The 24,180-nt window shown below is 44.4% G+C and overlaps 1 protein-coding gene across 1 annotated transcript in view; it reads right to left on the reverse strand.

Annotated features, from left to right (window-relative positions):
• Nucleotides 1-4,455: 4,455 nt before the first annotated feature.
• The window catches only part of SLC12A8 (solute carrier family 12 member 8), a 46,790-nt gene continuing 27,065 nt past the window's right edge, over nt 4,456-24,180 (reverse strand). The window contains exons 6-13 of the mRNA XM_054636729.2: nt 21,850-21,937; nt 20,325-20,412; nt 17,070-17,216; nt 13,575-14,247; nt 12,628-12,725; nt 10,938-11,055; nt 8,648-8,708; nt 4,456-5,699 (exon numbers count right to left, since the gene is read on the reverse strand). Coding sequence (XP_054492704.2) covers nt 5,534-5,699; nt 8,648-8,708; nt 10,938-11,055; nt 12,628-12,725; nt 13,575-14,247; nt 17,070-17,216; nt 20,325-20,412; nt 21,850-21,937 — 1,439 coding nt within the window. The 3' untranslated portion in view covers nt 4,456-5,533. The remainder of the gene's footprint in view (nt 5,700-8,647; nt 8,709-10,937; nt 11,056-12,627; nt 12,726-13,574; nt 14,248-17,069; nt 17,217-20,324; nt 20,413-21,849; nt 21,938-24,180) is intronic.

Here is a 24,180-nt window from a genome sequence, read left to right on the forward strand (position 1 = left end):
CCACAGCATCCTCCTGAAAGAGGCTGTGACCTCAAACGCCTCCCCAAATCATGTACAGAACACATTTAGCACTTCCATCTGAAAGCAAGTGGCACCTTCCACACACACAGCAAAGGAGTTAAAAACAAACAAACAAACAACCTCATCAACACAGGAAGCCTCTAACAAAGCTATATATAAAACATGATTGATACTGATTAATTGAAACCTGCCCATCACCTTGTTTTGGGGGAGGGAAAAACAGAGTGTGTTTTTATTTCACCTTGATTTCCATTTTCCAGGTTGAAGGGCTAGAGAAATGTGACAAAATTTGCTGGTATCTACATTGTTTAGGTCTGAAATCCCAAAAAACCACGAGAGTCTCTGCAGAAGAGGCATCTGTGTAGCACTTTGGGAGGATTACAGTGACCAGTCCCTTCCCTCTGGTTCCATAGAAGCCTTTCGTGGCACAGCCAATGTCATGAAACTCCTGCAGCTCCCTTGAAACTCATCCCAGATCTGTCCAAAACTTGGATCAGGCTCATAAACCTCAGACAAGTTTTAAGCTGATGATGAATTAAGGTACAAAGTGAATATTTTCTCCTCCTGGAATTTGTTATTAAAAGCCCTGAGTTTCCAAAGTGGACAAATAGTTCCTGAGTAATTAATTACCTTTGCATCTCCTCTTGATGCCGCAAGCCATCCATTAACAGATACCAGTCATCCAAAAGGCACTTAATACGTGACCATTATTCCTGAAATTTTGGGGGTGGTGGTATTTTATTGATTTATTTTAACAAGAATTGCTTGCCTCGTTCCTCCATTGGAAGCAGCTTGTTCCAGGTATTTGACATTTGGAAGTCAGGATGGATATGGGTCTTGTGATCCCTCTTCATCCCTCACAGAAAAATGCACAACTTGAAATGATGTTGCATTTTGAATCCTGTCACTGGAAAAAAAATCCCTTATTTTTTGGGGGAAAAAAATAAACCAGCCATCCAAATCTATCTTGAAGAAGCAATTCTAAATTTCTTATTTATTTCTTTCAGGACCTTTTTCCGCCAGCTCTGGTTTGGAGCACAACCAGATATTCTGCAGCTGAGCTAAACACTTCAGAGCAGTGCCCTTAAATCTGGAAAGAGGCCCCCAGTGAAATTTAGAAGGGACACTTGGATCCAATAAAGTTACAGGTGTGCTCCTCTATCACCAAGTTTCTGGGAGCACCCGTGGTTCTGTTTGCTCTTGCATAAGGAGGGCAAATCTCAGGTATTGGGGGATATGAGCATAAAAATCCTGTGAAAAAAGCCACAAGGAGCAGAAGGCAGAGAGGAAAGGAGCCTTTCCTGTGCCGTATGGGCTTTAAAGTGATTTATTTTTAGCCTGCAGTTTGCTGCTAGAGCCTCTCATCTGTAGCTTTTAAGGCTGCTACCGCTGAGGTCTCACCTTGTCTCAGGTTTAAGGGATGCTGTGCCAAATCTGGGTTGCAGCAAGACACCACTGCAGAACATAACAAGAGCATTATATTCCACTTTCATACAGAGCTAACAAATTTATAGGTTGTCTACAAAATCTCCTCTCTTTTATCCCTGTAATTACCCTCTCTAAAATTCACTAGGCAAGGGCAATAATTCAAATAACTTCAATTTCGCACTAACCTAAATGTTAATCCTAGGCTGGCTCTTGTGCTTCAGCAAATCTCTTCTGACCTTGCAGGTGTAAGTATGATGCTGTTTAAGAAACTTTGCCTGTCTGAATCTAAATCAGAGCCACATGGGTGAGAACAAACCACCTCATAAGGCACAGAGAGCCCCCTGTGCCTTAATTCAGCCATGCACACAAGCATCATTTCACATTGTCACCCTTCTTTGCTGCTTCAACGCTGTGGTCACACCTATCTGCTGGGAAGAAATGGCCATGGCAGGTGTGTGATATTTTGGCCACCATACACAGCAATAACCATTGAAGGAAACTCAAGGCTGATCAAGAGAAAACATGAGGAGAGTGGAAAAAAAAAAAAAGAAAAGTTTGAGCTAAGATATGGATTTGATGAACTTGATTCTCCTTGTGCAGACTCCTAATGGGACACAGATCCATGTGGATGACAATTTATACCAACTGAGAAGCTGTCTCTTAATGCCAATATCTCAACAATTTTTCTGCCCATTCTTAGTCCTGACTATTTGTGCTGGAAGTGTTTTGAGGCATAAAATTCCAATTTCTGGACCCTCTTAGTGCTAAGGGATCATAAATGCAGCATGAGCTTCCAGGCAGCACTGCAAAGCAAGTAATAAAATATTTATCCCCACCCGCCTTCTGTGCTTGTATGTTCTGCAAAGGAAACTGTCAAAAGTGGAGCCACCAATTTACAGCTGGAGCCTTCAAAAGGAACCAAACCGTGTGCCATATCCACATCTCTCTCAAAAACAAATATTTTCACACCTTGGCCCATTGCAGAACATTTTCATTTCTTGTAAAATAATGATAATAATAATTATTATTATTATTATTATATCGAATTTCAAACCAAAACGAAAATAATTATAGGATGATAAAAAGCTCACATGGCTTAAAAAACAGTAAGGCCTTTCCATAACTACAGTAGCCAAGCTGCAACCTTGATATACAGCAAGGCATCTGATGCTCAGAGCCGGGCTCCAAACTCACCTTCAGGGAACCTGAAGCTTCATGAAACCCCCAGCATGTGGAGGCTCACATGGGCCCTCAGGGGATGAAAGCAGCACATTTCCACTCACAGGAGCAATCCCCACCCCCATTTCTTCCCTTCAGCCATTAAATGTGAAGATGATAAATTCCTGCCACCTAATTTCGCCCATTTTTTTAGAGTTCTACCAAAGCTACAACCATTTTTGAAGTGACACCATGATCTTTAGCTGTACAACTGCTTGCTTGCTTGCTTTCCTGCTGGAAAAGTTTCCTTGGTGCGAATCCCTGCATTCCCGTAGTGTCTCATGGAGTCTCCAATGCTACCCAGACTGCAGAATTACTGGTGCTAAAACAAGGCCTCCTGCCACTCTTTCCATTAACTACACCTGAGGTAATGCTCCAGGGAAGATCAGCATGCCCCTTTCCAAGCATTACCCAAGAAGGCTGTTGTACTCTTCACCTGTAATGCAGCAAGGATTGTGTGATGCATTTCTCCCTGAAGCTACAAGGGAAGGAGCAGGTGCCTGTGCTTACCAGGTGATGGAAGGAGCTGCTTCCTGCTGTGGTGGTGGAGGTGCCAGTGAAGGAGGTGGTAGAGATTCTCCAGCAGCAGCATGTGGAGCCCCCAGAAACCCTTGGAACAGTGTGCTCTGCAAGGCATTCCCTCCACTGCCAGGTCTCAAGAGCAGCAATAACCACCCAGTGCTGATGCCAGGGCCACAGCTGCCTTTACCCAGACACACCAAGGCACTCCCCATCCCTGCACCCAGAGCCCTCCAGGTGTCCACTCCCCAGGCCCCTGCATGGCACAGCACAGTGCCTCTCCCTGGCAGCCAGCAGAGGCTTGGCCAGCACACAAACACAACTAGAATGTTCCCAGAGGATGCTCAGGTGCAAAGGGCTGCTGGACGGTGGTGGCAGGAGAAGGGGACAGCTGCTGCACACTTAGCTGAAAGCAAAGCTGGGACCTCCTCCCACCACTGCTAGACCAAGGGCCCATCACATCCTAGTTTCAGGGACAAGCAGGGGCCACGGTGTTGAAGAGGCAAACATTCTCTACCAAATCATCTGGTTTCAACCAGTGCAACTCCTCAGCAAGCGAGATACACAGCCAAGGACCTTCCCCACCCTCCCTCTCTGGACCTCCTAACTCATGTCTTATTTTAAGAAGGGAATTACATTATTTAGTAGCCAACAAAGAAGCTACCAAGGAATTTCTGCCTACTAATCTCTTCATGCCATGCTCTGGGGTTTTCTTTTGATCAAGCTACAGAGAAATGCGGGGCTGAGCAATCCTTGACTCAGGAGGAAAGGGAGCATGCACGTGACCAGACTTTGTGAAATACAAGATTTTATAGTAATGGCATTATGGTCAGGAATGAAACTGTAACACAGCACCAAGCAGCTTGCCAACAGTGGGGAGCACCAAGAAGTGTTTGAAGTTTGCACAACAGGGGTATCTGCCAAGGTTAAGGATGCTACAAGCACAGGGAGTGCTCTCTGGAGCCACTGGCCCCAGGAGAAGCTTCAACATGGGCCCAAAATCCACAGAGCAGATTCAGATTCTTTGGAAACCAACAGCAAGAAGCAGGCAGGAAGGAATCCTGGAAAGGTGTTTCCAACACTGAGTGACTGATTTGAGGTGGGTCAGAGCAGGTCACGCAAACACAACTTTCCTCTTGCCTCTGTTGAGATAATTAAAGTTAAAAGCACTTAGTCCAAGACCTGCAACCTTGAGAAATGAATACACTTTCTGCAGTGTGCCAAGGTGGCTCTTTTCTCCATGTCAGCAGAAAGCCTCCTGTGCCTCCCTCTGTAAGAAAATGGAAAGAGCCAAAACTGCAGCTGGCCAGGCCATGGGATGGGAGTCCCCTCACCCAGCAACACCAGGGCACTTAGCACTGGAATGGTGGAATGGCGCTCAAAGAGTGCCCACAGAAAGGATGGAGAGGAGTTCCTGGTGTCTCAGGCTTTTATTGCACAGAAGGAGAAATAAATAATCTAAACGCTGAAATTATCAGAGATGAAACAAAGTGAAAGGCAGTGATTTCCCCTTCCTGAATGTCAGAACTGATGTGTGGTGCTGGGGGTAAACTTATTTTGCTAAAGCAATTCTGAACCATCTGTCCCTTCAGCCAGGAGATGGTTTAAGTGGGCCCAGGTATTTCATCAGGTCTCAGCTCTCACATCAGAAAGGATGTGGGAAATAACTATGAACAGCTTCTAAGACATAATTTCACAGTTTTACAGAAGAGGTCATTATCCTGCACTTAAATGTGCGATTTCAGTTGTGAATACACTTCATAATCTTCTCATACTTGCCACTGATTCTGGCCTATTGTCTAATGTCTTAAAATACTTTCTAAGACCTTGGTAATTGAAATGCTGAGGTAGAAAATTACTGTATTACAAGCAGGGAAATTCATGCCTAGAGGAGAAGTGAATTGACCTGGAAGGTCTCATCCATCCGTGGCACAGCTGGGAGTGGGGCACCGGCTCCTGCTGCCAGCATCACTGCTCCCAGGCAGAGTGTCCCCAGTCACCCAGAGGACATCTGAAATGGGATGTTGTAAGCTTTTAGAGCAGCAACCTTTTTTAGAACTCAGTAGGGCTTATAATTGAATTCCTTAAAAGGGTTGTACTGTCTTCAGTAACTCATCACTTCCCAGACTGGCCCTTTCATTTCCATTTTCTCCCCTCAGTTTGGGTAAGGTTTGAAGCCCAGCAATGCTGTAGCTTGCATAAACAAACAAGCCTCAAATACATAAATAGCAATTCACATCCTTTGTGCGTACATTCAAGTACTTCAAAAGGCACCTGTGGCAGCCATAGCCCTTCTAAATGCTTTTTGAAGTAATGGATTGATTTTGTGTGTGTGTGTGTGTGTCCTTCACTGGAACTGGCTCCCAAATTCCTCTCTGCTGATGAGTGAGGACTGGTGGTAGCGGTCCCGTGAGGCGAAGTCTGCGTTCTCCTCGGTGAGCTGCCTGGTCTCCATGCCAACTGTTGCAAAGGATGGTGTCACCACGATCTGCTCCTTGGGAGCTGGCCTTCTCCTGCAAGCAGAGAAGCAGAGGTGCCTGCATCACCCCTTGTTTGTAATCCATTAGCAGCCGTGCTCTTGGCTGTGCCAGCAAGGCAGGGTGATTCCAGAAGAGGCTGAATCCTCCTCAGTGCCCCTTGGAGGCACAGAGTTAACCTGAGAGCATTTTTCTTAGAAGGCACAAAAGAAATGTTCTCCCTTTCCCCAGATATACAATGCAAAATAAATGTTTTCATAACAAATGGGCTTCCTCTTTGGATATTGACTGTGTCAACACCTTCCACACCAAGAAAGAGAAGAAGGAGCACAAACCATTTCTAATGAAAAATATCCTTTTTATGGTCCCCTAAGCAATAAAAAATTTGTAATACTTTTTGTAATTTTTAAATAAAACAGGAGATTTCCCTACAATCTCTTCATCCCAGAAGCTGATTTTAAGAAAACCTTATTGGCATTTTTAAATCAAAACTGTAAGACAAATATAGTACTGACTAAGACCTCATCAAGCACCTAAGAGCCTTAGAGGTGTCAAGAACCCTTGGCTGCCTCCAACTCCTTTGCAGCTTAATGGGACTTATTATTTTTCTCCAATTCATTAAAATATCTGGACTTGATTTCAGGAAAACAGGGCTCAGAAAAAAGCTCTAAATTATTTCAATGCAATTTTTTGCAGCACAACATAGATGGGCTTCAAATAGACCTGACTCCCAAGCTGAGCCCAAGATGCTCTTTGTGCCAGTAAGAGCAGGAGCCTGGCACTAGGATAAGGTGACCAAGCTGGCTGGCTGACCCAGAGATTGCACTTTTTGAGAGGAGAAAACCAGGATCAGTTTCTGCCTTGGGCACTCACCAGATCTCCCCTCAGCCTTTCTTGGCAGGGTCTTTGCTCATTGATTGCACTGACCAAAGAACCAAGGACTTTGTTGGTCTCGTAACCCAAAGATAAAATCCCCCTGTGACAACAGCACCTCTCCACACGAGAGGCAGGGATAGTTTCTCCTTTCCATGTGGTCATTCTCCATGAAGCCTCACACCTCAACCAGACTCGCACAGGGATTTCTGACAGTGGGCAGGAGACACAACTGAGATGCACCAAAGGACAACTGGGAGGAAAGTGCTGTTCTGTCATCACAGAGGCACCGAGCTAAAATAACCAGCCACAAATCTGCCTGGGGTGGCAGCAGACAGAACTGCCCGGGGTATGAAGCAGCAGGGTCTGTCTCACTGTGCCATGAGTAATTCTGGCAGCATTTCAGCATGGCCCCACTTACCCTGTTCCCAGTCTTAACTCCTCACCCTTGGCTTGGGCTTGTGTCACCAGTCAGCAGGGGACTGTGCAAGGGGACAGGGGACAATCCCTTATGCAGAAAACATATGTGGTGGTGCATCCCACTCCCCCTGCCCCTTGGGCTGCACTGTGATCTGAGAAATGCTTGTTAGGCTCAGCCTTGACAAACAGCACCTGGGCTCAGCTCCTCCTGAGCTTATCAGAGACACTGTCTGCTCCAGGGAACTAATGCTGACAGCTCCTGGTTTTTAATGAATATCCTTGGAAACTTATTTTTCTTGCATGAGTAACAACCCAAGTGGAACAACCTTTTTGTAATAGAGCGTTCAAAGAAAGTTACTGACAAAAATTGTGGCCAGGATGGAAAATTACTATGACCAAAGCCAACTCTCTTGCTACACTGTAAGCAGCAGTCCAGAGTGAGGCCCTTTGAGCTCTCCTGACCCACAGTGGGCTGAGACCAGCATCTCCCTCAGTGGGGCCTCTCAGAGCAGTGAACTCTCAAGTTTGCTATACTTGGAGGACCATCACCAAATGCTGATTACAGAGCCTGGGCTGATTCCCCCACTCTTCAAATTTCAACCCTCTACCTGTTGAGAAGATGCAAAGGCATCATAATTCCATAAGAATCTTTTGTTAAATGGTTTAAATTAAGGTATACATTAAGTGCTGTTATGTCTAAGGCCTACCAAGGGACCTCAGAGAGATCCCTCAACCCTGGCTTCTCTCCTCAACCACCCCTGCTCACCAAAAGTGGTCATGTTATAATGGAACTGTGAGCAGAGACAGGACCTGGCAAGACAGACCAATGTGTTTAATTGGCTGGACTTTGATTTATTTTGAAGGAGGCAGCAAATTGGCACATATAATGTGTGGCAGCTCATGTTGCACAGTCCTCCCTACGGTGTTCACTCACCCCAGCAAAAAAGAAACCCAACAGACTGAGAAACTCAAAGCCCACTGCTCAGAGGCAAAGGTGCTCATAAGCTGCTACAGGAAACCCAATTAGATGGAATTAATAATTAATAGCATTAAATAAATTTAACAAAACTAGTTAATAACCAACCAAAAAAAAACCCTCAAGGTCTTCTGGTAATCAAAACCCCAAGACAGTGCTACTCCAGTCCCATGTAAACTCAATACTGAATGGTTCCTTCACCAAAGACCCTGTTTATCATATTTGCCCCAAAGTTATTGCAGCTCCCCCACCCTAGATTTCCTCTCTGAAAATTGAACACAGCTGCCATGTGTGCCTGTTCCAACACTACCAGAGGAATTTGCTTTCGGTGAATGATGGGTGGAAGAGAAGGAGTCTCCAGTTTCTCATTTCCTTGCAGATTTCCCAGTTCAACCTGAGCCATAGATTTTGAGCACAGACCTTTAGGCTAAGATGAAGCTTCAGGCCCCATGATAGAGTTATCAGCTGACATTCCCACACACAAAGCAGAGGAAACTCCTGCTTCCCCACATACACAGCCAACCATATGCCAGGCTAATGGGAAGCAAAGAGCCTTTTTACAATTAAGCAAGAATAACTCTGAGTATGCAAGAAGGGGCAGAAAGACTGCTTAAGGTAATAAGCAAGTCAATTCTTCCAGCCCTCTCTGTGCTCATTAGTGGGTCATGGGAACAATGAGCAGTGGGTTGGTCACTGCCAAGTGACTGGTACCAACCTGCATGAAGAGATCAAAACCGACTTAATCCAGCCAAAGAAACTGAAATTTGCTGCTGCTCCTATGGAGAAAAGGCACAAGAAGTCAGTATGCTGCTAATTCTCTCATAATAGCATTACACCACTGAATTTTTGCATAAAATCTCAAACCAGCACTCTTGTTATTAGCCTGCAGTACCCAAATATTTTGTGATAGTGAGAACATTCCTGCAGTCTTCCTACATGCTGTGGCTTTTAAACAACTGTCCAGGTATGAACCCAAATTTCCTATGGAGAACAACTATGCATTCCCAGCCTGAGAGTTTGTTAAACCCCAGTAAAGCTTGAGCAAAGCACAGACACCCACCACAATGCCTTTCACTCCCTGGACTGCAAAAACCTTTCCCACTGCAGGGATGGGGAGACAGGAGGAGCCATTCAGCCAACCTCAGCCAGGGTGGCTGTGGTGTCACCAATGATTTCCTCTTGTCTGACCCCACAGAGAGCTGGCTTAGCTTATTACACCAGCACTGATTTCTTTTCTGATTTCTCTGTAGAGTTAGTTTCCTGCAGGGGCAGGGAAGTGCCAGAGCTGGAAGCAAGAGCAGCAGGAGACGTTTTTGGTGAGGGACAGGGATAACCAAGCCCTGTCAGTGCCTGCTGGATTTGGCTTAGGGTGCTGGGGAGGAAGAGAGAGAAGGGATGTGTCAACCACAGGGAATTTCTCCTCCCAAGGTGTTCATCTAGCCCCTAATGCAGAGCTTCTCCCAGGCCAGTGTCTCCCAGCCTTTCCAGACAGAAGGGCTGTTTGATCCTTTGAAGAACAAACTCACAGATCATCAGAGACTTGTGACCACAAAATAATATTCCCTCGCAGCCAAGTAAAAATCAGGCTGAATTTTGAGCATTCACTGCTAACGTTTTCAATGTCATGCATTGTCTCATTGTATGCATGAGAAAAAGAAACCAAGAAAAAAATGTCTAATCGTGCTGCTATTTCTCAGATCAGCTTCCAAAGCCCTCTACACACTGGAAGAGAAATTCTTATTAAAGTAATTTTTGATAAATATTTCAAAAGCAGATTACAGAGATATAAATACAGTGAGTATACAAAGGCAAAAAAGACTCCAACACCTGAAAACATTATTTCTGTTTTGTTTGATATATGGGAGCCATAAAGAACTTGATTAAAACATATATATATTTCAAAAGATACAAATTTGCAGCTACTAACCACAATCTCAGCTCTTTTCTACTATCCCCTACAGATACATAGAAAGGAAGTCACTCAAGAGTAGAAAAAGAACAATTTAGCAATGTTCAGAAGGTGGTGATTAGTTTTTGGTTTCTCATCACGTGCATTTCTGAAATCTAGTACCTACTTACCTACTGTCTAATAATCTTTCACCTAAATAAACCCAGGTAGCTATTTCTGCACATATTGCATATGAACTCATATTTCATACTTGATTTTTCTCATCCTGGACAAAAAACCGCACATCCAGGCATGCACTCAGCTATGTACCTCACACACCTGCCCGTGGATGGATGGATGGATGGATGGATGGATGGATGGATGGATGGATGGATGGATGGATGGATGGATGGATGGATGCACACACTCACTCCTGGGCAGGTGAGGATGCCCACACCATGTCCCTTCAGAGACACAGAGCACTGCAAACCCCCCCACTGGCCTTGCCAAGGAGCTGTGGCTCTCATGAGCTGCTTGCTGAATGTGCTTCACTGTTTAATCTTGAACTTGTTTAAGCCGATCATGTGCAGATCTCTCTAATGCTCTCTGCCTTAAAGTGTTTTCCCAGATTATGTTCCCAACATATTCAACGTGTTTAGCTCTGGAATCAAAAGGCTCTCTTGTTCCACAGTTATGAATGCTGAGATTTGATGAGACACGCATCTTAATTCCCATTTTCCATAAACTTCTCTCAGGTGGGTTTAGATTGATTAGGTTTAATAAACCTTATTTATGGCAGATTTTTCTCATTGCTGGGATACATTTACAAAATGCCACCCCTATCAAATCTTAGTATCTGTTTTTCCCATTTGAAGCACAATATAATAAAGCGACAAGCACCATGTTCAAACTATCACACCAATGCTAGTTATAGTTAGAATCTAACAGAAAATTAAAGACTCAGAGAGAAAATGTATTAAAATAGCAATGAAACAAATTGTCATTGTTCACTGTGTCAGCCACGTATTAAACACAAGAATCTCAATTCCTAATTGAGTTAAATTAAAGTTTAATGGATTTTTAAGCAGGTTTAATAGTACAGAGAAAAAAAACTCACCAAGAGGGAGTCCTGGGCTGACTTGGCCGATGTAGAAATACAGAATAACCCCTGCTCCCAGGCTGACCAGGGTGTAGATCCACTGAATGACAAACATTATGATGAGGGACACAATTGCCTGTTGGAAAGACACAGCTTGGGGTTACCCCAGAGTCTGGGAGGTAATACCATGGAGAGGCAAAGCTCAGGTTTCCATGTTACAGGGAGCCTTGTTTGGTCTCACCCTTAAAAGGAGGGAAAGCACAGGTTTACAGTGTCACCTTGAGCAGCATGGAGGTAGCTCCAGTGAGCTACCCTGACTCCCAGGGGCAGTGTGGGTCTCTGCCAGGGCTTCTCCAAGAGAAGTATCCAGAGGCTCACCAGCTCAGGAGGAGGTTTGGCTCAAGCTGCATACAAACCAGGGGCAGAGGTAGCGTCTCCATGGGAGATGTTTAGAACAGCAATGGCAGCACACAAAGAAAGGGCTAAAATGGTCTCAACTGACACAAGTGAAGCTCAAAGAGAGAGGGCAGAGGGGAGAGGAGTCAGGATGAGTAAACACATCCAATTTTTGCTCTTGTGATTTTATTTTGCATTATCAATCCCATCCCAGCTCTGTTGCACCCTCCTCCCAAGCCTGATCATTGACAGGAAACCAAGTTTGCTTTAATGAGCACATCCATCATCTCCATAAGCAAATTCCCCTGCAAAGGCAGAGCTGATGGCTCTGCCCTAACATGCACTTGGGAGCCACAATAGAGACGAGCCCAGAGATGGCATCAGCACACAACCTCCTAAAGATGCCATCCCAAAGAGGGGCCACCACTCCCTGCCCAGCCCCGGTGCCCAGTGGAATCCCTCACCAGGAGCTGGCTGCTGGCAGCAGCAGTGGTGAATTTGAAAAGCAGGTGTCCAACTCCATCTGAGGAGTTAACTAAACTAACAGGGTTTGTTGTTTGAGTGGGTTTGTTACATTTTATGCACAGCTATGAAATCCTCATCCATGCAGCAAAGCCATATGCTCATTCATTATGCATATCTGACCCTTTCCTTGTCATCTGCCCAATAATCCATCTTCCCAAGATAAATTTAAGTGTCTTAAACTTCTCAGCAACTTGAGGCAGAAGCTATTTAAAAGTTATTTAAAGTAACATGTTGTAGGAATGCTCTCCTTTCCTCCCTCAAAAGATGGAATTTCATAGCTGGGCTGCTGGTATCAGGAAGTCAGCTCTAATGAAACCCCACCCTAAGATTGCAGAAACTGACCCATTAATAAAAGCAACATAGCTTTGAAGATGGTGTCCCAGTCCATTACACAGCAAGAAAAAGCAGACTGGCACACAGGGAAAAGAGAGACACTGATTATTTTTTTTCCCCATGCATCTTTAAAGTCCTAAGACTCCAGACTTTGAATTTGTACTTTTGAGTTGGGTTGGAGCTTGTTTGTTTGGCTTTTTTCCTGTTGTTATTTAATTTAATATGCCATTGGCTTTTCCTGAATTTGAACTGCAAGGCATGGTACCTGGAGAATTTAGCTCAGGTGACCTAGAATACGAGAATCAAAAGCCATTATTTAAGGTACTGGAGTACTTACACTATCAAAAGTACCATTATTTAAGGTACTGGAGTACTTACACTGCAGTATGGAATGAATGTTCTTCTGTTTTCTACTATCACAAAACACTGCTCAAAATAAAAGAAAATTACTTACACCAGCAAAGGAAATCCAGTGACTGAAAAATCTGGTGTAGAAGGTTTCTGGTATTTGCTGAATTCCCAGTTCTGGATTTTGTTGCTTTATAGATGATTCTAAAGAAAATGAAAAGAAAAATAAATTGGAAAGGTGCTATAATTTGGGGGTTTTTTTCTCTTCTTTACATTACCAGATTCCAGGAACCAAAGCAAAAATTCTAGCTGACAGCTGGGTATGACAGAGTTAAACCAAAACCTCCAAAATGAAAACTGAAAAGAAGCGCAAGGGAAAAACCAAAAAGTTGCCAGCTCTGCTACTAAGTCCATTTGAAGGCTGCATCTATCTCTGCCTTAGCTTCACAATTTGTGAAATAAGAAAAATAATACTTTCCTCCCTCAGAGGGGTTTAGGAAGCTTAACTGACTAATGCTGATGAAACACTACAGCACTGGGAATGACAAACTCCACGCACACGTGCTGTATCAAATACCCACATCACCACAAATTCAGATCTTCACCTATGGATGCTGAGTTGCAGACTCCACCTGTGTTGTGGGGACCACTGCACCAAGATAGCCTGAGTTTTAGAGTCACAGGGCTCCAACCATCCTACCCCACACCAGGATGAAGTAAATCCCAAGATACACCTAAACCCTTTTTAATGTACAGCATTCAGCAGGCCTGTGAAGAATTATGAGTATATCGTAAACAACCCAGCAGTAAATTTAGTCCTGCCTGCTTTCCTGTGATTAATCTTCTGTAGGAAATTGCATTGGAACTTCTCCTGTGATGCATTGCAATGAACTCTACCCTCACCTGGAATAAATGATATTATTGCCATGAATCACTGAATGACAGCCCCATATAAAGCTTGTTTCATGCCTGCCTTCAGGAAAGCACTGGGAGGACCAAGGTTATAAACAATTTCCTCTGAACAGGGAGATGTCCATCTCCTACAGCCCTTACCTTCTCCCCCTGGGCCAGGGAGCATCATCACTTCACTGCAGGGCTCTTCCCTCTGCTCCATCCTCCTGGGTATGTGCTGGGCATCCACAGGGGGTGATGAGCCCAGACCTGCATCCCACTGACTGCCCTGCTCATCCACATCCTGCTGCCTCCCATGGGGCTCTGTGGTCTCATCCCAGCTGTTCTGAGCCAGGGGAGTATCCTGATGAAGATCCAGGAGAAAGCTGTCTTGTAATGTCTGCTTGGCTGGCTTCTTTGCCTTCTTTTGTTTGCCCTTTTGGGTTAAATTCTCAGCTCCTTCTCTTTTGCAAGTACTTGGCTCACTAAAAAATGGTTTAAAAAGCTGGTCCATGTCTTTTTTGAATTCCAGCAAGGTGCCATTCGATCTGCTTTGAATTACCCCATCTGCTGCACGGCTGGGGGGCTTGTTGAAAATTAAAGGCTGGGAGGGGTGAGCAGGTCTAGCAGCTCCCATCTGGGTCTCCTCAGGTTTCTGCTGAAAGTTGTAGCTCAGGGATAGTGAGAAATAGGAATAGTCCACAGCAATATATGTCAGCATGAAGTTGATGGTGACTATGGGAGCAAGAACATTCACTTGCCCAATGAAGACAAAAGCCATGGTGATGAGGCTTGTTAAGCAAATCGCAGCCACTGGAGTCTTGTTGGGGCCTTTCTAGTTCATAAATAAAACAAAAATGCATTTAAATTAATAACCATGAACCTTGCCATGAGGATTCCCCACTTGCTCAGCTGCTGTTTGTGGTTACCTGGGCTGTCTGCAGTACCCCCCTAATCATGAATACATGCATGTGCAAACAGAGGCTCACAGGCCTAATAAATTAAAGAACTGAGTGGAAGCCAAAAGCTGTGGAGCTCCCACTTCATTTCTAAGCCTTATTCAGTCTTTGTCTTTGGTAAATTCATCCACTCTCATTCATCTCTCCATGGTAAAACAATGTCATTAAAGCAGCAATAAACCTTCAGAGAGATTTGTGGGGCTTATGGGAAGTCTGGCAATAAAACGTGTTAATTAGAGTTAACTGTTCATCTCTAATTATTCCACAGGACTCTGCATCACTGCCTACCCAAAAGGCTCCCTGATGCTGCCCTTGGAAAAGCTCTGCATGAGGCAGTGCCACCTGCACATCAGCAGCTCCTGGCCCTGCCAGGCAGCCAAGCTGAGCCCATGGTGAGCTGAGCCTGTGCAGGTGGGGCTGCCCTCCTTCCACCCACCCCAGCAGCAGCTGGAAAGCAGCACTGAGGCTGGGCAGGGGGGACATGGGGTGGCAGTCAGCCCCAGCAACCCCAGGCATGTGTCAGGAGGGCAGGAGAAACATTGCCTGCTCCTGTCCTTTGGGACTGGCTGAAGGCAGGGAAAGGGGAAGGAAAAGAGGCACAAAACAAAGAGCATTGGGAGTGGGAATACCTGAGCCTTTGGCTCATGAGCTTTGATCCCAGGTCTAACACACCCTTCCTTGGACCAGGCACCATCTTGCCATTTTGCCACCTGACAAGCCTGTGCAAGCTGTGTAAGACTTTGCTTAAAAATATCTTACAAGATATCTTACAAAGCATCTTAAGTTTTCACTTAACTGCATTCACTTCTTTAATAAACACACTGCTCAAATGGAAACTCTTTCTGTTTCCTCCACTCTTATTTATTAATAGAAAAGGGAACAACTTCTGGACAATTGCATCTTTTCAGAATGAACAAAAATACATCTTAGGGCCAAAGGAAGACAGATCTCAGAAAGCATCTTCAGTATCAGAAAGGTGTACTGAGATGGGGAACAGATGGGAGGACCTCAGGATGCATCTGGCTTGGATTTAACTCCACAGAAAATATTTGTGTCCTCCCCATCAGCTGGGGTTATGGTGACCACACCACCTTCTTCAACCATGAAAAAGAACTGATGTGGAGTAGATTGGTAAGGACAAATTAAATGTATTTACTCTCCATAAACCAAATCTAAACAATTCCCAAGGTGTGGAAAGATGGAAGGGGGAGAAGTGGTCTGCCTTTGATCTCTCACCTCTTTTTGAGCCCTTCCCATCATGGCACTCTACTTGGAGTTCAGAGCAGAAAATTTGACAGAAAGACAGAAAACTATCAGAGAAGAGAAGGAATCAACTTTGCTAAACCACTGAGAATTTCATAAGAGTTGCCAAGTAGAGAACAGCTCATTCTGAGATCACCTGAAAACTGCCTTCAGGAGCTGGAAGTTTTTGCAGTCATTACTGTTCCTCATTTCTCTACAATTATTACTATTATTTTTGCTATTATTATAACCTTTAGTTTAGAAAACTGCTTCGAGAAACATAAAACAACAGAGAGAAAATTATGATATTTATAAAATATTTAAATATTTTGAACATTCATAAATATCAATACTGAAAAATATTTTTCTGTATTTTTAAGCCACTCTGAAGGAGCAAAGCATGATAAGGCTTTTCTAGACACTCTGTGCAGACACTTAGGTACTCCAGATTATTGAGAGTGATGGAATTATTTTCTCCCTATTCAAAAAAAGGGAAAATCATGTATGGATGTATAGCCCAAGACTACAGAGTCCTTGGTGACTGGTATCAGTAGAATGAGCTGTGCATAAAGACTGTTCACGAAGCAAGGAAAAAGCTTCTTGTCATATTCCAAGCAAGACTTTGTTTCAATGCATATCTAAAGCTTAGAAGACCCCTCACTTAACCTTTCAAATCTATTCATTGTTTTTATTTAATAGTGTCCCAAAGGCACCTTATCTTCCAAAGAAGTGTCCTCTTCTCCACTGCACACAGACTGAATCCAGAGCATCACAGCTGGCCAAGCACTCAGCTCTGAACTTACCACAGAGGACAGGAACAGACCAAAGAAAATTTACAGGAAAGAAGAACAAGAAAGAAACAGATAAAAGGTAAGGAGACAGTTACCATCTATTTCACCATGTGCTGGGACAAAAGCTTCAGGCTTCTGCCCTGGGCAGGAGGGCAGAGGAGAGGGAGTTGCTTCCTTCGGTCATGGCTGGGATCAGCACCAGCTTGGAGAAGGTGTTTGCAAATACCCCACAGGCAAAGTTATATCATAAGTGCCTGTCCTGCTGGGCACATCTTGAGCAAGTGGATCAGGGGGGAGGGGACTGATGGCAGCCCAGGAGGGGCTGTGTGTGCATGAGGGCAGGACACAGAGCCCCAGGGCAGAGCACACGGTGGGAGTGAAGTGTCAGCACTGCACGACGCCAAACCCTGTGGGAGGGCTCAGAGCAGAGGCAGTGCACACAGGGACAGGCAGGGAAAGGACCACAGACAGTTGGATGCTTGGGGTTTTTTTCATAAAACCACCCATTTCCTGGCTTTTCTGCCTATGCATGGGATACCAGATCCCAAGCTTTCCCCTCCTCGCATTTCATGCATCCCCCGTCTCACTCCACAGACACATAGAAATCTTGGCTTCTTAAGCTCAGGTGAAGGTTTAACAGCAATCCTGCAAAAAGGATGACTAACCCCACGTCCAAGGAAAGCAAGCATGGGGATCACATTCTCCTGGGCAATGCACTGCAGGATCCGGGGTGCTCCATACAGCCCTCCCATGCAGGAGGCCAGGGATGAGATGTACAGCCCTAGCAAAAACAAAAACCCCACCAAGGATACCTGGAGGAAACAGAGAGAATGCAAAGTTCATTATGTTATGCCTTAAAGACACCTAAGCAATCTTAAATACACGTATTTTAACAGATCACATATATTTTCTAACGTTGTTAAATGAACAGAGCAAGCCCTGGGAGAGCAGCAATTTAATTGGTCTGTGGTATAAAGTACAAGCAATTAATACAGGAAAATTATCCCATAAAAGTAATTTAATACTGAACATCCTGTACCGACAGAACCATTTTACAAGCTCATATCCAAGGAATTCTTTGTCACTTGGAGCAACTGCAGCAAAGCAGCAGCTATTAGATTCCCCTTAAGTAACTGGAAGTGAGTTTATTTCAGGCAAGATCACTTATATACAGAGCACATCATACAGGAAAAGCTGCCCAGGCTTCCCACCATCCAAAACAGGAAGACAAACCCCTGTGTCTCAGAGGGGAAAACCAATCCTGAAGCAAAACCCACAGTACAACCAAATCAAAATTGCCACTTAAGTAAATGGCATCTCAAAAAACACGCTCCAAAGGATGTAATACAATGACCTTATTTTCCTGTCTTCAATGAGAAAAGAATTTCCTTTGGCCAGCATGAAACACTAAAAAGAAAAAATTTAAAGTCATACTGCTAACAAGACTGGGTTTAGAACTGTTTTTTGAAGCACCCTTTCAAGCTGGGAGCATCTCCTGCAGGTGTGGAGGGAAAGGAAGGACAGCTCCTGGCCTGTCACACAGAAGTGAGGACTGGGGTCCCCCTAAGCAGGTCCCCACTGTCGAGAGCTGCAAGCACAGAGAGTGTATCTAAAAAACCCCACCCAAATACACAAAACCCCACAATATAAACATTGTGCAAGAAAGCTTTGAAATGGGAGTGTTCCTGGCACTGCAGGACCTGGACAGAAAAAATAAGGAGAACGAAGTCCAGGGTCACCTGAAACACCCCCAAGTCCTGCGAGACCACAGAGGTCTGACAGCCAGCAGCCAGGCAAGGAGAATGGCATGGGAGTAACTCCAGCACAAATGCCAGGCAGAGAGAAAAACCTCACATTTTGGTCCAAATCCAACATGCCCATACTCCTCTGAATGCTGGAGGTGCAGACAAATATCTGTGACTGAGGATGTCTCCAAATGCAGGTCCCCTGCATCCCACATTTGCTCCCACCCCTCCTTCCATGGAAAAGAGGGTCTAAATGAACACAAGTCCTCCCAGCTTCTGCCCCCATTGAAGTAAGGTGGCACATGCTTTTTTAGGAGGAATTACAAAAATTTACATGGCTAAAGATGATTCAAGCTACATCTGACTTTGGTTTTTTGTCTACAAAATCTGCAGGCAGCAAAAAGGAGATTGGGTAAAAAGCCATAAAAACCTTTCTCTTGGGGAAGGCAAGTGAAATTAACATCATGATCCAGAACTGCTCAAACTTCCTACCACAACATTTCCCCATGAAAATCCACTTGGCCTTGAGAATTGTATCTTGTGGGACAGAAGGAACCTGAGGCAAAGATGAGCAGATAGCAGCTCTCATTAGCCCAGCAGACAGACACTCAGTGGGGAATCCTCCCTTCCCTCTCCTCTAATCCTACCCTGCTCCGAGAAATACTCGGAAGAAACAAACACTTGTGCCAGACATCATATATTATTTTAGCTGCCAAAAATGCTTGCATTTAAATGTGCTACTTGACATTCAAATCAGGGTTAGAGGGGAAGAGTCCCTTTCACTGAGGCTGATGAAAGGTTTTGCTAAGAGTTTTGAACATAGAGAGTGTGAATACATTGCAAGGAATTGGCAGTTGGAGCTCATTAGAAGTGAAATTACTGAATCTCATTTTTGTGTTTAAAAAGCCAAACAAATATTGCAACAGAGAAAAGCAGCCAAGCATTCGTTCACCTGTGATAGAAAGGGAGAGTTTGGAGAAGTAATGATCTCTCCCCCCTTCTTCTCTCCAAAGTCATTAAAATCTAAAGCATCTTGTAATAACTCAAAGAAGAAACATGAATATTGCACCATTTGTTTGTTCTGTATTAGGGGAAAGAAAATTGAATTTACTTTTTTGGAGAGGGGTATTTGCTTGTTTATTTTTTGTATTTGACAGTATTAAATATCTTCTCATTCATTACTAGGGATTTTTCATTTTCCCACTGAGAGTTCTGAAGTTAAAGGACAGCTTTAACAATCTCTTTCTCTTCAGCAGATTCATTTAAAGCTGATTCTTTTGGATACTGCACTCTTTGCCCATTAAGTCATTGACATATAAAGAGGTTGCCTTAGAGAAGGCAGGTTCATTCTTTTTTTCCCTGAAACAGAGGTAGACTTTTTTACCTCAGCAGGTAGTGGCAGAGCCCTACCAATAATTGGGAGTTTATCTGGGGGGGTGGAAGAAGTTTAGAGCTGGAAGAAGTTTCGAGTCAAGAAACAAAACCAGAGTTTCAAATTGATATTTTAGACTAAAACCATGTTACAGATCAAACAATGTAAACTTCTCAACTTCAAATGAATCACAGAAAAAAGTGTCAAATACAGTGAACCTGTGATTTTGGACAATACCCAATAACAGAAAATTAGCCTTTCCACATCCCATCCAAAGAAAGACAATGGCACACACCAAAATCTCTTGCTCTCTTCTTAGAGGCCTGCAGTGGTAAGGCTCATTGTGTGTTACACTGCACACCCCCCTCATGTAAATACTCTGTGTGGAATATCTTGAGCTTAATAATCCAATTGCTCACCCTGCAATTACAGCCCGCTAGATATGGAAACGTGAGCTTCGCTTGGCTTAGTCAAGATAAGCAGGGGGGTTCTTCAGAGATTTCAATTTGGTCTAAGCTTTCACCAACGAGAAAGGATACATGGAATAAAATAGAGCATTTATCATTAGACCACATTACCATGCCTTAGCTCTTAAAGCTATTGCTGGGTGACAATGCCAAGGTTTGGCATTACGGGATATGCTGGTGAATGCAAGGCTATTCAAACCAATTGTACACTGGGATTTGCAACAGGGAAATTTTAATGAGGGATGTGTACCCACATTCCTTAGGCTTTTGAAAAGCTCAGGCATTCAGTAAGGCAGATGGCAACCTGAAAGCACCATTATAAAAACCTCAAGTTACCTTCTCTGCTATCATGAAGTCATAGCGGAGAGACTGCCGGGTACAAATGGCTCCCAGCAAGAAAACGAAGACCATGTACAGAAACCACCTGCAAACAACAAAAATAAACCAATTTCTTCACAGCAAGACAAGAACATAGAGAATTCTGCCCCTAGGAGAGCCAGGAGACGGTCAAATGCCCACAAGTTGGGTCTTCAGTCACTCTGCATGGTTCCTGAATAATTTCGCTTCAGGGATGAATTTGACACCAACCCTGAGGGGAGGCTACCCCCACTCCTTAGGTGTGCAGGGAGCAAATATCCCAGTCCTAGGGACAGACTTTTTAGTAGGGCCTGGAGCAAAATGCCAGGGGGTAATGGTATGTACTAAAAGAGGGTCAATTCAGACTAGCTGTAAAAAATGAATTTTCTACAATAAGGGTGGTAAAACATGGCAATAGACTGCCCCAAGAGGTGGTGGATGCCCCATCTTTGGAAACATTCAAGGTCAGGATGGACCTTGATGGAGCAATCTGATCCAGTTGAAGAAGTGCCTGCTCATTGCAGGGGTTGGGTCTGGATGGCCTTTGAAGGTCCCTTCCAGCCCAAACTGTTCTGTGATTCTGTGGCTCTGCAGGTACACAGGTCCCCCCACCTGGCAGCAACATTAACACCACAGCTCTGCAGCCTCAGCCAGATCCTCTTCTGGAGTTCTGGCCTCTCCATACTCAGGCCGGGGGATAATTTTGTCTGTAAAGCCCAGACAGCAGAGAAGGGAATGACCACAGCCTTGGATAGATGGACTCATGTGATACTACTGTGTCCTGTGGAATCCCCCCTCTTAAAACAAGCACCAATTCCAGCAGGAATGCCTCCAAATTGTGAAGAATCTTCCTTCCTGACTGAACATTGGTACACAATTAAAAGAAATAATTTCAAAGTCAATTTAGATGGCAATAAAAGCAGGCAGGAAAACCTACGGGGCTTTTTTTTTTTAATAAACAGCAGTGAAAAGTTCTCCTGGAAAGCAGTATTTCCTTGGGAAGAGCATGCCTTGGTGATGCAGGGCCTCTGCTTCACCTGTCTTGCAGGTGGATAGGTCATCTCACCTCTCTTGCCCTCATTTGCCCAGTAATAAAAAATACTAAATTTTGATACTTCTTTTCTATTTATATAGAAAAAGAACACAAGAGGGGGAGCAATAAACCTCCTCCCCCCCCCCTTGAAATCTACAGCAGTGAATGACAAAATCATGCCCCACCAAGCCTTGGAGAACTCTGCATTCACTCGGGGGCAGCCAGGCTGCAGCAGCACAAGCACCCAGCACAGCACAGATCCCACCCTGCAGTGGAAGGACCAAGTACATCCTCACTTACAAACATCTCCAGCCCACCCAGAGTATGTGCTGGTAATGGATGACAATTTGAATGAGAGCCACACTTTAATTTTCCAGATGGCTGAGTAATAAAAGGCTGATGGGAATATGAAATGGATTGGTCACACTCAGGGCAGTCTCCAGAGCAAATATTCCCCAATCAATGACTTACGAGGTGCCGATAGCAGCCAGAGACCCCAGAGGGATGTTGGAAGAAGGCTTCTGGAGATCTCCACTCATATTGAACCCAGCCATCACACCTGTATTTTGCAGACACAAGTGCAATTTAGAGTCAATCTAAGTTATAGTATATATAATACACATTGCAATATGTAAAATAATTTAATCAATCAGTTCATTGATTGTTTCACAACAGTAGCTATATCACTTCATTGCACTGCCACACAGACAAATATTGGCTCCCATCAATTGCTTGGTAAAAAAATGTTCATGACTTCAACAGAAGCAAGTCACCACTAACATGTCAAAGAAGCCTCTGTCTGGTTTGAACAGTGCTGAGGGGGAAGCAGTATGTGAACAAAACCCATCTTATCTTCATACAAACCTAACAGGAGACAATGCTGCCCAGCTGTTGAAAAGAGAAATGCCACTGTTCATCAGGGCAGCGCATGCAGCAGTGGTACAACCCCCGGTCCAGATCCATTACAGGTCCCTGCATTCACAGGGGACAGCCACTGCTACACAACAGAATGTCCTGTCCCCATTAAATGATGATCACATTAGCAGAGGGAATGACAGGGCTCTCGGCACGTAGGTGGCACCTTCCAGCCAAGGGATCTGCTTTGGAAGTAGGCATTATCTCTGCCTTGCAGATAGGAAAACAGAAACACTGAGAGGGCAAGTGATTGTCCCAGTGTCACGTAGAAAACACATGCTAGGACTAAGAATAAAATACTGAACTGTTATTTTAGGCCAGAGTACAGGGTATTATACAATCAGGGACAGTCCTTAGCCTAAAAAATTACCATCTAAAGAGCAAGAGAGGGAAACAAGATGAATCAGAGGATTAGAGTCTCTACATTAAGACCAGAAATCCAAGGTAGATTGGTTAAGGGGCTTTGTCCATAGCTGAAGGAGTCATACCAGACTTGTCAACAAAACAGAGATTCCCTTGTCACATTATCCCAAAAGTTTTCTTAGAAGACTTCGGGTATGTGCTATAAATAAAAATAAATAAATAAAAATCTATGATTTAGAATCCTGATGAAAATTTGGACAATTTGAAGGCAGGACCAAATACTTTAGGATGCTAACTTGTGCCCATCACTGTTCCCCCCTGGGATGTCAGACCAATGTCTCCATAAGGACACGTGGGCCAGGAGCCAGCCAGCAGTGCTGATGGCATGGTCCCTGGGGCCAGGGTGAGATCACCCCAGAACAATGGCAAGGAGGATGCCAGCACCATGGCACTCACAGCATCTGGCAGCCCCTGCAGCAGGGACTGACCACACGCCAGTCCACCGCGGCTGCCAAGGCCAGCAGCCATTCCTCATGTTCAGAGGGCATAAGAATGACAAAGTCAGTCTCTGCAGCTGCAAATCTGAGTGACTACAGCTCCAAATCAGCAACAGCCCATTGAATTTTAAACTCAAACACTGATTGCTGCTTGGAAGGGTTTTTCCCCAAGATGAAGGATAGACAAGAGCTGTGGGACCAATCTCAGGGTAAAGGGGACAAACCCAAATCAGCCAATGGATGGCCTCCCTATTCCCTGCAGACCCTGGCCTTTGATGGGCTGTCAGCAATGGCTGGGTTGCTAATCATGGAACACAAACTCTGCTCTGCTCTGTCCCAGGCACTCCTGTGCATCTTCATAGCCCCATCTCCACATCTGCCCACAGGGAATTGTAACACCTCCCCTCCTCACTGCTGTGCCGTGAGGACAGCATACAAATGAGCACAAGGCGCTCTCCTGCTGCCAAACACATCCAGGGCTTATTATTTATTTATTATTAATGCTTTTTCCTTGATCATCTCTTTTTTTTCCCCCCGATCAGTCCACTGACCAGCCATCTTTTCCTGTCATCTCCACCACGGAGCCAGAGCCCTGACAACTGTTCCCTGGTCCCCACAGAATCCTGGCATTCCTCAGCTCCTGGAAGAGCTTTTCCTCCAAATTCAGACCAGATTTGAATCCTTGACACCATACTGAAAGCATTACAAATCAAGTTCTTAATTTTCTCCTGGAAGACTGTTTTGTGGATATGCTTCTGAACAGCACAGCTAAAAGCCTGTCAGCTGCTCTGGTTTTCTCTAGATAAAGATTCCGTGCAATATTCAAGTCCTGCTCCTTTCAAACAGTTACACAACAGGCTTAGCTAGAGGTAAGAAAAGTTAGGAAGGCAAAAGTCAATGGAAACGGTCACAAATATCCTAAATAAATTCTCTGTGAAGCACTCTTTGATGACATGCTACTTTGCAATTCAGAGACAAAGCAGAAAACAGAATTCTCTGAATTTTTTATTCCAAAGGGAGCAAACTA

The sequence above is a fragment of the Agelaius phoeniceus genome, chromosome 7, assembly GCF_051311805.1.
Source record: "Agelaius phoeniceus isolate bAgePho1 chromosome 7, bAgePho1.hap1, whole genome shotgun sequence".
NCBI lineage: Eukaryota > Metazoa > Chordata > Aves > Passeriformes > Icteridae > Agelaius > Agelaius phoeniceus.